Genomic DNA, 13251 nt, shown 5'->3' with positions numbered 1-13251 from the left:
CATTTCTTGTCAGATATACAAATGGACAAGAAGAAAATGAAAAGATGTTTAATATCATTAGCCATTAGAGAAATACAGTTCAAAGACCACAAATTCACAGCATGTAGGATAGTTAAAAGAAAACAGTCAGATAATAGCAAGTGTTAGTCAGGATGTCGAGAAATTACAATCCTGATAAAATGCTGGTCAAGTGTAAAATGTAGCTACTCTAGAAGAGTCTGGAAGTTCCTCAGAAAGTGAAATAAACAGCTAGTATTTGACCAAATTATTTCACTCCTAGGTCTTACACCTAAGACAAATGAAAACATATGTTCACATAAAAACATGTACATGGAAGTTTATAGCCAAAGGTGGAAATAATCCCAAATGTCCTTCAAGTGCTGCATGGATAAACGAAATGTGGTACACCCAAACAAAGAATATTATTTGGCCATAAGAGGAATGAAGTACTGATACATACTATAACATAGATGAATCTTAAATGCATTATGCTAAGTGAAGAAGTTGATCACAAAACACTATATATTATTTCATTAATATGAGATGTCCAGAAAAGGCAAATCTATGAACACAGAAAGCCAGCTGGTGGTTGCTTGAGGATGGAGGAGATGGGGAGATTAGAGGGAAATAGGAGAGTGATAAATAAGGTTTTTTATGAAGTGACAGAAACATTCCAGAACTGACTAGGGTGATGACTGCACAATACTAAAAACGACAGTGCACTTTAAATGGGTGAATTATATTTCAATAAAGCTGATAAAAATGTAGTCCAGCGTATTTATTGTTTTTTAAAATCATGCAGGGACACTTATTTTTTTTATTTTACTATAATGGGCAAGTAAAGGAGATATAGAAAAAGCATATTTAGATGATTTAAATAAGCTGGGTCTCTAGATCTTAATCTGCTTGGGGCATGGATATCTTTGAAGATCTGATAAAAATTTTAGACATTGTGCCTTGAAAGAGTTACATATAATACACTCAGAAGAAAAATTTTAAGGGGCTCACATAACCCTGAAGCAGCCCCATGGTCCCCTTAGACCCTTATGGACTCCAGCTGAGATGAATGCTGTTTACTTACAAAAGGAGACTTAAAAGCTAAACTGGCAGCAATGGTGAGAGCAGGATCCAAACAGCGGAAGATAGACCCAAACAGCATTAGTTTGCCGATTCTCACATCGACAGGCAAAGAGGCCAAGTGATACCCTAGAGGGGTCAGTGTTTCGTCTGGAGTTAATGCTCCCAAGTCTCGTAATCGTATTTTTGAGGCACGGAGAGAATCAGCGTGCGGGGGTTCAATGAGCCGAGAGAACACAGCCTGGAGATTGTGAGTGCTAAACATCTCTAAAATTTTAATTCTGAAAGAAGAAAACAAAACAATTGTCAATTTTATTTCTGGTGGGATGACACAAAGAAGTAAGCTTCTGCCATGAATGAATAATAATTTACAATTTCCCAAATATCTGCTTTTATAAACCAAACAATGTCAGTTTAAATAAATTAAAACAAAACAAAACAAAACCTCTTATGTCTTGTACTTCTCCTAGCAATAAATTGCAGAAACACTTTCAGATTCTGAAATTTACTGAGATTTGAAATATATTTCTCTCTATAAACTTCCAAAATACTTTTCTCTGTAACAGTGGATTCAAATCACAAAATAACATTGTAATGATCCACCTACTCTCTTTCCCACATCTGAAATTGCACAGCAATTGTTCATGAAATTAATGTGCATTGTGTCCTGCCTGTGGCAGCTCTTGAAAAGCTGTTTTTAAATTATGAATTTAGGTAATTTTCGAAAGAGAAAAATTTAATATGTAAAAAGTTTACTTTACTTACAATTCCTTTACATTTTTACTAATGTAATAGAAGGACTTCGAAATATACCAATTGGATAAAAGAAGAGCATAATATCTTTGTACAAGCAACTTTTTTCCCTTTGGGGTAACATTTTATGAGCATTCTCTCTCAAAACAATGACTTGGTCAAAGGGCATGGGTAGCTTTAGAGTTCTTATAAAATGCTATGCAAATTTTCAGAAAGGCTGAACCAAAGGTTTCCCAGCTTCAGTAACATCAAGTTTAATCATTCATTCACTATATTCTATTTTATGATATTTGTTCTTGTTTGTTCACCAGGTAAATAATGGTGTTTTAAGTTGCTCTTGTTCACTTTGTTCTAATTGATAATGAGGGTGCAGATTTTCCCCTGTGATGATTGAATATTGGTGCTGCCCTAGCAGAAATTTCTTGGTAAGTTAGATTACTTTCTTGACTTATAAGTGTTATTGTTAAGCTCTATTTTAAGGCCATCCTCTGCAATGCAAGAAATCTTGATGTGAAGCAATATGGTAAAGGCAACACTGAAGAGCTCTTTGCAAACGAATGAGTTTGTCCAAGTGCATGCTTAGCAAAACATCTTGTACTAAAAAAAAGAAAACATGGAACGTAGGGTGAGAAACACTGGGACCTTTTGGAAGCAGGACACGAGGACCAATGTGTACCTCAGACAGAGCTGTTCCAATGGCACTCTCTGTATTTCTGGTAGCTGCTGCTTTAGAAGTTGGTGATTGAAGTGATGGCTGGTGAATAAATGGAAGCAGACCCCAGACGCTACACGACCTGCTCGACCTTTTCTTTGCAGGGCATTGGCTTGAGAGACAAAAGTATCCTCTAAACTTTCCATCCCTTTGCTGGCATCATATCTATAAAGTAAAGGAAAAGGTAAAAAGGAGACACATTATAAAAATGTGGCCAAGATTTTATTTGGCATGGACAGATCAGATGAACCGCTCTACTTCTGTTGAAGGACAGTGTTCCTGCATGTTCTGGGATAGTTGAGTGCTAAGCGTTAATTTAAATGGCTTCTTTAGTATATACCACATTCAGTTTTTTCTATTCAACTTTAAAAAAATTATTTTTCATTTATTTGATATATGCACACTTCATGAAATGATTACCAATCTTCTGGTAATTAACATATCCATCACCTCCCATACCAATTCTTTTTCATTCAAGTACATGTAAAGCATATGAATGAAAAAAGAAAAATAATTATTTCTAAGGTAAAATTTTAAACTCTCACCTCTGTTTGGGAGGGAATGTAAGAAACACTTATATATCTACAGAGTTTGCATAAAGATTTTTCAAAGAATAATCTACATAGCTTAATAGCATTAGCCTTTAACAGCTGTGTTGCTCCAATTGAGGCATCTTTAGCCCCTCTTTTACATCACCAAAAGAGGATACCTCTTTTCTTTCATTTTCCCAGAATCGATGACATAGACAACATCATCGATGGTTATGGATGTCTCAGCAATGTTGGTGGAAATTATAATCTTAGTTACACCCATAGGAGGTTTTACAAACACAGCCTGCTGCTCTTCACTGGATAAAGATGAATGAAGTGGGTGAATAACACATCTAAAAAAACAAAAAAACAAAAACATATTGAGTGTTCTAGCACAAAACACTGAAGTCAGGTTATAATGGGTGGATTTCTATTAAAGCAATATGACTCCCAAAACGAGCAGCTTCTCTACAACCTGTCCTTAGAAGATCCAAGTCTTCTAAGTGAAAAGTCTTTTCCTGACCCTTACAAAGCACTTACTGAGTTCTATGAACTAAAAACCTTGCATCAACTTGGGAAAAGCTGGAGTGTAATTCAGTAGTAAATAATTAATAAGAATAAATAGTTGATATTCTACAAGTAACCCAAGCCCAGCGCACACTAACCAAATAAGAATTTTTTTCCCCTACGCTTAATGCCAGAGAGAGACAGAGACAGTCTCTCTAAGAAACTTCATTCTTCTATTTCTAGGGGGTGTTCATCTGTCAAGTAGTTGTTCCCTCAGTTATGAAGACATACCCAGTGTTTTCTGCTACTGGAAGAGGAACCACTGAAAACCGTTTTTTCTCAAAATGGTAGCATTTATTTGTTGTTATTAACACTGGCTTCTTTAATCCCTGGTATTTGGCAACTGAAATAGCAGTTGACCATTGAACAATCCAGGGATTAGGGGGAGCCAATCCTCTGTGCAGTCAAAAACTCACATATAATTTATAATCAGGCTTTTGTTACGCGGTTCCTCTGTACCTGTGGTTCCGCATCCATGGATTTAACCAACTACAGATCATGCAGTACTACAGTCTCTATCATTGACAAAAACACTTGAAACCCATATTGTTCCAGGGTTAACTGTACATGCAATTTTTCTGAGATGCTATGCTAAGTGAAGAGAAACATTTTTATATAATGGAATAGAGCTATGAATTGACTTCCTGAAACAAACATATTCTTGAGGAGTGACACTAGGATCTAAAGAGGGTGATGACAGTCAAAGAGATCTTTCTGGTAATGCGTTTTCACATATAATTGCAACAGATGATTAAGAATATAAAAAGCAATTACTTACCGATTACTACGTCTATTGTTGAAAAGAGAATTAGACTGGAGCTGTTCATATAGCATTTTGATTTCTGCTAGTCCCGGTAAAAATACGAGTATAGCACCTGGGTATATAAAAAGAGTTGGACCATAAAAAAGGCTGAGCCCTAAAGAATTGATACTTTTGAATTGTGGTGCTGGAGAAGACTCTTGAGAGTCCTTTGGAATGCAAGGAGATCAAACCAGTCAATCCTAAAGGAAATCAACCCTGAACATTCACTGGAAGGACTGATGCTAAAACTGAAACTCCAATAATCTGGCCACCTGATGAGAAAAGCCGACTCATTGGAAAAGAACCTGATGCTGGGAAATATTGAAGGCAAAAGGAGAAGGGGACAATAGAGGATGAGATGGTTAGATGGCATCACAGACTCCATTGACATGAACTTGAGCAAACTCCAGAAGATAGTGAAGGACAGGGAAGCCTGGCTAGCTGCAGTCCATGGGGTTGCAAACAGCCAGACACGACTTCGTAACTGAACAACAACAGTCAGAAAACAACAACAAAAGAATCAATCTGATAGATGCAAAAAAGAAAAAACTATTATAGATTATAAATTTAAATGAAAAATGTAATAATCTGAGACTTTTTCACCATCAATTTTCTCTTCTTTGTAAAGTGAAAGTCACTTAGTCATGTCCGACTCTTGTGACCCCAAGGACTATAGCCCGCCAGGCTCCTCTGTCTATGGAATTTTCCAGGCAAGAATAACGGAGTGGGTTGCCATTTCCTACTCCATGTCTTTGTAAAGTCACCAGGGAATTAAGTGGAAAACAAACGTTTAAAATACATTTTCTGACTTAATAACTAAAAAATGAATGAGGTATTGCATCTTTCTAAAACAGAAAAAAATATGACATGTAGAAAAATATAATGGACAGAGGAGCCTGGTAGGCTACAGTCCAAGGGGTCGCAAAGAGTTGGACACGACTGAGTGACTTCACTTTACATTACATAAGAATCATTAGCAAAGCTCGTTAAACATACTTCTTCAATGCACTGGCTCTGACATTCTCTTTCTATAGAGTTATCCTTCTAATCTTACAAGACAGGAAGACTCTTCTCTACATTACTAAGTCAAATCCATAAACATTTCACTGGAAATGAGGAAAAGGAGCTATAACTGGCCAACCAATCTGGTAATCTAAATTCAGATATGTGTTGAAGAGGCCATACAGAAACTAACCATGCCATAAACATGGCTTATGGGTTTTAAAATTTTACATTAAAGATAATAAACAGTGATAAGTGATTATAGTATATTTCTGTGTTAAGAACAGTCACTCAGCAATAGACACCTTTTGTGCTTCATTCAGAGAGGAAACTGACACTCTTCAACAGCACCTCCTTTAATCTCACAAATACTTATTGGGTACCTTTGTCAGCTCTGTGCTAGGTACAATGGAAGGTAAAACAAAGATCTGCCCACAAGGAGCTAATGACCAATTATTTATCATGCTATTTCTCCCCATAAAATAAATAAGGAAACTAAATTATTACAAAAATTGAACTCTGAAGTGAGAAGGACAAAAGACATCTTTCAGTGTTCATTCTAATACTTCATAGTTTACAAATAATGTTCATATGGATTATCTCCATTTGATCCTCATAACCACCTGTTAAGAAGAGTATTAGTACCCTTAAGGTCCGAGTCACATAGTCAGGTAACAGAGCTTAACAGGAAGGGTGTGCGAACACAAATACAGGGTGTCTGGTACCAGATCTATGCTCTTTCCATTACATACCTCATGCTTCACTCTATAAAGTAACACAAAATTTAAGAGTGGTAAAATAATCTATATGGAGTGGGAAAAACTGTATATTTCTATGTGCCTTTGATCTGTTCTGCACTCATGGCTTGGCCATCAGTATCAAGGTTATCTTTAATATTCACATATATGTTACCAACTGCCTAATCACTACATCAACTTTACTTTGAATTCAGATAACTTTCCAACATTTGACTGCTATACTTTAATTTTTTCAGTAATAGTCATTTCCTTTGGGATGAAATCAGGTATTTAATCCCGTGATAATGCATTAACCAACACTGGCTATTTGCCAAGCAGCGAGAAACAAGGCACTTCAATAATTCTACGTGTTTCACATGTTTCTTTAGAAAATACCACATAATGATTAAAATCTAGGCAGCCACTAAGCACTGGGTCATAAGCACATAATAAAATTTTCTGATCTATGATTCCACTTAATTATCACTCAACAATGCTGCAGCTATTTATGCAACAAATATTTATTCCATACCTAAATATTCCTGGTACTGTTCTGGGTCTTAGGAACATCCCTCAGACCCTAGAACAGAATTAAGAAATCCTTATTCATTCTTAAAGAGTTTATATTCTACTAAAGAGGACCATGGGAAAGACTAGAGATCTCTTCAAGAAAACTAGAGATACCAAGGGAACATTTCATACAAAGATGGGATCGATAAAGGACAGAAATGGTATGGACCTATCAGAAGTAGAAGATATTAAGAAGAGGTGGCAAGAATACACAGAAGAACTGCATAAAAAAGATCTTCAAGACCAAGATAATCACGATGGTGTGATCACTCACCTAGAGCCAGACATCCTGGAATGTGAAGTCAAGTGGGCCTTAGAAAGCATCACTATAAACAAAGCTAGTGGAGGTGATGGAATTTCAGTTGAGCTTTTTCAAATCCTGAAAGATGATGCTGTGAAAGTGCTGCACTCAATATGCCAGCAAATTTGGAAAACTCAGCAGTGGCCACAGGACTGGAAAAGGTCAGTTTTCATTCCAATCCCAAAGAAAGGCAATGCCAAAGAATGTTCAAACTACCGCACAACTGCACTCATCTCACACGCTAGTAAAGTAATGCTCAAAGTTCTCTAAGCCAGGCTTAATGAACCGTGAATTTCCAGATGATCAAGCTGGTTTTAGAAAAGGCAGAGGAACCAGAGATCAAATTGCCAACATCCGCTGGATCATCAAAAAAGCAAGAGTTCCAGAAAAACATCTATTTCTGCTTTATTGACTATGCCAAAGCCTTTGACTGTGTGGATCACAATAAACCGTGGAAAATTCTAAGAGAGATGGGAATATCAGACTACCTAACCTGCCTCTTGAGAAACCTATATGCAAGTCAGGAAGCAACAGTTAAAACTGGACATGGAACAACAGACTGGTTCCAAATAGGAAAAGGAGTACATCAAGGCTGTATATTGTCACCCTGCTTATTTAACTTATATGCAGAGTACATCATGAGAAATGCTGGGCTGGAAGAAGCACAAGCTGGAATCAAGATTGTGGGGAGAAATATAAAAAACCTCAGCTATGCAGATGACACCACCCTTATGGCAGAAAGTGAAGAGGAACTAAAAAGCCTCTTGATGAAAGCAAAAGAAGAGAGTGGAAAAGTTGGCTTAAAGCTCAACATTCAGAAAATGAAGATCATGGCATCTGGTCCCATCACTTCATGGGAAATAGATGGGAAACAGTGGAAACAGTGTCAGATTTTATTTTTTTGGACTCCAAAATCACTGCAGATGGTGACTGCAGCCATGAAATTAAAAGATGCTTACTCCTTGGAAGAAAAGTTATGACCAACCTAGACAGCATATTGAAAAGCAGAGACATTACTTTGCCAACAAAGGTCTGTCTAGTCAAGGCTATGGTTTTTCCTGTGGTCATGTATGGATGTGAGAGTTGGACTGTGAAGAAAGCTGAGCGCCGAAGAATTGATGCTTTTGAACTGTGATATTGGAGAAGACTCTTGAGAGTCCCTTGGACTGCAAGGAGATCCAACCAGTCCATTCTGAAGGGGATCAGCCCTGGGATTTCTTTGGAAGGAATGATGCTAAAGCTGAAACTCTAGTACTTTGGCCACCTCATGCGAAGAGTTGACTCATTGAAAAAGACTCTGATGCTGGGAGGGATTGGGGGCAGGAGGAGAAGGGGACGACAGAGGATGAGATGGCTGGATGGCATCACAGACTCGATGGACGTGAGTCTGAGTGAACTCCAGGAGATGGTGATGGACAACGAGGCCTGGCGTGCTGCGATTCATGGGGTCACAAAGAGTCAGACACAACTGAGCGACTGAACTGAACTGAAAGGAGACCATTAGTAAGCAGAACTTTAATTTTGGATAGTGTTAAAAGTACTATAATAAAAATGAAACCCATTTTTGGGTATTATGACAGAGTGAAGGGAGAGACAACAGACAGGGTGGTCAGAGAAGACTTCTCTGGAGAGAAGACATTTGATGGAAACCTGACTGATGTGAAAGATCCAGTTATGAGATCTGGGGATTTATTCATCCTGGGGATAAGGGGCTACATATGAGGTAAGAAGGCCATGAAGACAGTGAGCAAGGCGACAGTAGAGATTGCCCTGTGTTATTAACAGGAGGAGGAGGAGTAATAACAGTCATAATAAAAACAATGTTAAATAGACTAGCATAATTTTAACACTGTTAGGGGCAGTAGCTACTGGGCATTAATTATATACCAGGCACTGTGCTAAGTGTTTTATATATGGTTTCTTTTAATCCTCAAAATAGGATTTATTATTGTCTTTGTTTTACCACAAGGAGCCTGAGGCATAGAAAAGATAAGGGCTTTATCATCCAAGGTTACAGAGTAGACAACAGAAGTTTAACAGATTCTCCAAAGTCTATTCTCTTGACCCCATGGTCCTATGGTCTCCAACTGTCTAGTCTTCACGTGACTCAAACACTCACTACTAGATTCCCATTTAGCCAGGGACTCCCAGATGGTGCAGTGGTGAAGACTCTGCCTGCCAATGAAGGAGATGCAAGAGATGTGGGTTTGATCCCTTGGTTGGGAAGACCCCCTGGAGGACAAAATGGCAACCCACTCCAGTATTCTTGCTGGGAAAATTCCACAGACAGAGAAGCCTGGTGGGCTTCAGTTCAAGGGTTGCAAAGAGTCAGATATGACTCAGCGATTGAGCAGGCATGCACAGAGGCAAATGAGTGTTCAATAGGTAGATACCTAGGCTTCTTTTCAGCCTTCTTCCTTTTGGACTTCGTATTGTTAACATCCTTTTACTCAAGTGGGTAAAAGGTAAAATTTCCCCCTGAAAAATCTAATAAGGAACTTTACAACAACTGGGGATGGAAACTGGGGTGAGGGCTCCAGGAAGATAGGTTGTTCCCACAAACCCCACTGTGTCAGGAAGAAGGGTCCCTGCCCTTGGCCAGCTCACACTTAAGACAAGCAACAGTTACCTGGAGGGTAGGAGTGCTTTCCATCCACAATCCACTCTAACAAGGCCTCGATCAATTCAAGATTAACCTTTTCAAAATCCATAATGGACATTGTTTTGATGACTGATTTGCTAACTCCTGCAAGAAAGGTAAAAATAATAAAGATATTAATAGTTTTATACCTTATTGAAGAAAATATGCCTGGGAACTAGCTGTATCTTGATTTAATAACACAGATGTTCATACTGAATGCACTGAAATGAACTTTTTCCCTTTAGTCTCTCAGAAAGTACAAGCTCACTAGAAGCACTTTGTTACCTAAGAGCAGGCTCCTGGCTCTGCTTCAAAGGGCCAGAGAGGCAGCTTTTTACTGTCTTCCTTCCTTCCCCTTTTATCTATCATGCATCTATTGACAGTTTAAGTTCTAGAAATAAGATTCAAAGTGCAATGTATTTCAGAAAACCCTTCCAGATTTAATCAAGTTTTAAGTCATATCAGACAAAAGTCCAGCTAACAGCAACTATAAAAATCAAAGCACACAGACCACAGCTTTCAGCATCACTTTTACAACAGTGACTTTTAACTTTTAGATTCCTTTGAGAAAATCGTAAAAGTTACGAATCTTCCCTGAAAAATACATGTGATTTAATGGCTTCACCAACACCCCTGAAGTCTACCCACAGACCCTCAGGTTGAGGGTCTACAATCTCCTTCTAATTCACATGAGGCCTAGTAAAAGACATAGCTCCTTATGTTGCACTATAAGCCTCAGCTCCTTTTAGAAACAAACAGCAGGGGCTTCCCTTGTGGTCCAGTGGCTAAGACTCTGCACTCCCAATGCACGGAGCCTGGGTTCCATCCCTGGTCAGGGAACTACACCCCACATGCCATAACTAAGAGTTTACATGCACCAACTACAACAAAACAAAGTCCCCAAACCAAACAAACGAACAGCATAAACTGGGGGAGACTAACTCTCCAAAGATAGCTGCCCTTTCCTTTGGGTCTTCCTAATGACCCATCACCTGAAACAGAATCTAACCACAGCAAAATAACTGTAGTTGGTATCAAGGAAGGGAAGCTTCCTATATTTTGCTGAAAAGCTTGAAAAGAGGCAAAAGCCATTTTTAAACAATGCTGTCCTAACAGTGAACCATATGTCAGTAAAAAATCAAACAAAGGAAGAAACAGGCTATACAAGCAAAGACGTGGATGGTGTGGAAGGCAGAGCAGGAATCATTTTTATTTGCCAAGATTCCAAATAGCTAGACTTTTCCAAAAGGAGAACCAGTTAATGGAAAAAAAAAGGAAACAAAAAATATGTTTTTAATTTAAAAAGTTCAGCAGGGCTTACTAATCAATTATGTATTTTAAAAGACGTATTATTCTCTTTCAACTAGAAAAAGTTTTAAAAATTGAGCTAGGGAACAACATTTAATTTTCTGAAAGGTGAAAGAAAGCACTGAGATCAGCTAGATAGAAGTCATTGTTTCAGAGGGAGAGGGAGACTAAGAGAAGCTAAGAGACCTGCCCAGCATCACACAGAAAACAGCAGAAGAGCCAGGCTCCTGACCGCAAATCCTTAGAAAAGATTTCTCAGAGGCACTTTCGGAACTTCTGTGTCCCTGTGCTGGACATTAGAAGGACTGTGACTTAGATCCAGTCATAATTCTTAAAGAAAACTCTGGAATTTCAAAAGAGAAACAAAAGAGAGTCCTGTTAACTCATGTAACAGAATAAGGAGATGGGAACTGTCAGCTGGTATGAAGTACAGAAAGAACACAAACATTTGAGTCATTCTCACCAGAATCATAAATCTGCACTGACTGACTGGGCCCTATGCTGCTGATCTGTATTGTCTTATTCAATCTCCTAAATAACCACATTCTATAGACAAGGAAACCAGCAACAGAGAGGATGGAGAACTCGCATCTGACTGGGCTATGACAGCCTGGGGAGCTAAGCCCAGGTCTGTAGGATACAAGTCTATGCTCTTAACCTTGCTTCCCAGGATGCTGGGAAGATGAAGTGAAACGTTTGGGAGCTATGTGAATCTTCCTGAACAGCAGAACAAATGGCTATTGCCCTAGTTCCTTTATGATCACCATTTCCCACGCAGGACTGAGTCCCTGGTGGAAGGAGGAAAAGGAAAACTCACTTGCCTTTTCTGCTACAGAAGTAGCAAGGATCTGAGGCCCTTACACCTTGCAAGGTAAACAGTTTTTTTTTTGGAAGGACCAAGAAGAGTTGGGATGGCAATCTAGGGAAAAGAGAACAGGAAAAGCAGCTGAGACCTGTCTAGGCTTTAAAAAGAAAGCAAAAGTATTCATCTTAGGATCTCTATGGATTCAGCCCAGCTGAACATATGGAAGGCTATCTAGGAACAAAGATGGTTGGGATCTAGCATGGGAGGAGAGAGTACTTCACAACACAGGTAAAGCACTCAGCACAGGGTGGACCCTAAAAAAAGATTTTTTAGGCCTATTTTAGGTCATTTTCCATGCCCACTGAATAATGTTAAAACTAGTAGGTGAAATTTTGAGGATATTTAAATAGTTTCAAATCTCTCTCTACAACTGACTCATTAACTACCAAGGGAATAAATAACAACTACACAGAGAAGAAACACAGGCATTGTCTTAACCAGTTGGTCAAAGTTAACACTGCCAATAATGGGACAAGGCAGCATCATATGCCTCCTGATAGCATGCACTGAGAACAAGGTTCAACATTGTTTCTGTGGTTTTCTAACCAAAAACACATAACCTAAAATTAACCATTAGGCAACACTAGACAAATCCAAATGAGGGACATTCTACAAAATACTTGGCCCAAAACTCTTTAAAAATGTAAATCATAAAAGAAAAATAAAGGCTGGTAAATTTTTCTAGATCAAAAGAAACTAAAGACACATGATGACTGAATACAGTATGTAATCCTGGGTTGGATACTGTACCATTTAAAAAATAGCAATAAAGGAGATTATTGAAATGATTGACAAAATGAGAATCTGGACTACAGATTAAACAGAAGTACCGTATTGTGTTAAATGTTTTCATTTTGATCATGCCCTATTGTTGTGGGGTTTTTCTTTTGGCCGTGCCGCATGGCTTGCAGTCTTAGTTCCCTGACCAGGCGTGGAACCAGGACCAGTGATCGAATCCGGCCCTGGCGGTTCTGCTAAGTCCTAACCACTGGACTGCCAGGGAATTCCCATGTCCTATTGTTATGTAAGAGGATGCCCTTGTTCCTAGAAAATATATACTGAAATATTAGGGGTTAAGGAACATCGTATCTGCAATTTACCCTCAAAACATTCAGGAAAAATATAGATATGTGAACACAGAGCAAATGAAGCAAAATGTTAATAACTGGTGAATCAGGGTAAAGGATAAAGGAGAATTCACTGCAGTCCAGCAAACTTTTAATTCTAAATTTGAAATCACATCAAAATACAAAGTTACAAAATATCCAAGAATATAATTTATGTTTTACCATCTCATGTTTCTATAATGAACACATTTCTTTTATAATCAGAAAAAAACCCACTGGTAAATATAAATAATAAGGACTTTAATATGTATTGGAACTG

The 13251-nt window shown here is 38.2% G+C and overlaps 1 protein-coding gene across 8 annotated transcripts in view; it reads right to left on the bottom strand.

Moving 5' to 3' along the window:
• Positions 1–13251, bottom strand: part of DHX57 (DExH-box helicase 57) — a 66550-nt gene that overhangs the window by 16857 nt on the left and 36442 nt on the right. For all 8 annotated transcript variants that reach the window (XM_042248082.1, XM_060412251.1, XM_042248083.1 and 5 more), the window contains 5 exons: positions 9681–9797; positions 4418–4514; positions 3252–3425; positions 2507–2707; positions 1082–1358 (listed from right to left, as the gene is read on the bottom strand). In XM_042248082.1, coding sequence (XP_042104016.1) covers positions 1082–1358; positions 2507–2707; positions 3252–3425; positions 4418–4514; positions 9681–9797 — 866 coding nt within the window. The remainder of the gene's footprint in view (positions 1–1081; positions 1359–2506; positions 2708–3251; positions 3426–4417; positions 4515–9680; positions 9798–13251) is intronic.

This window comes from Ovis aries, chromosome 3, assembly GCF_016772045.2.
Source record: "Ovis aries strain OAR_USU_Benz2616 breed Rambouillet chromosome 3, ARS-UI_Ramb_v3.0, whole genome shotgun sequence".
Classification (NCBI taxonomy): Eukaryota; Metazoa; Chordata; class Mammalia; order Artiodactyla; family Bovidae; genus Ovis; species Ovis aries.
This window is presented reverse-complemented; position numbering and strand designations above follow the sequence as displayed.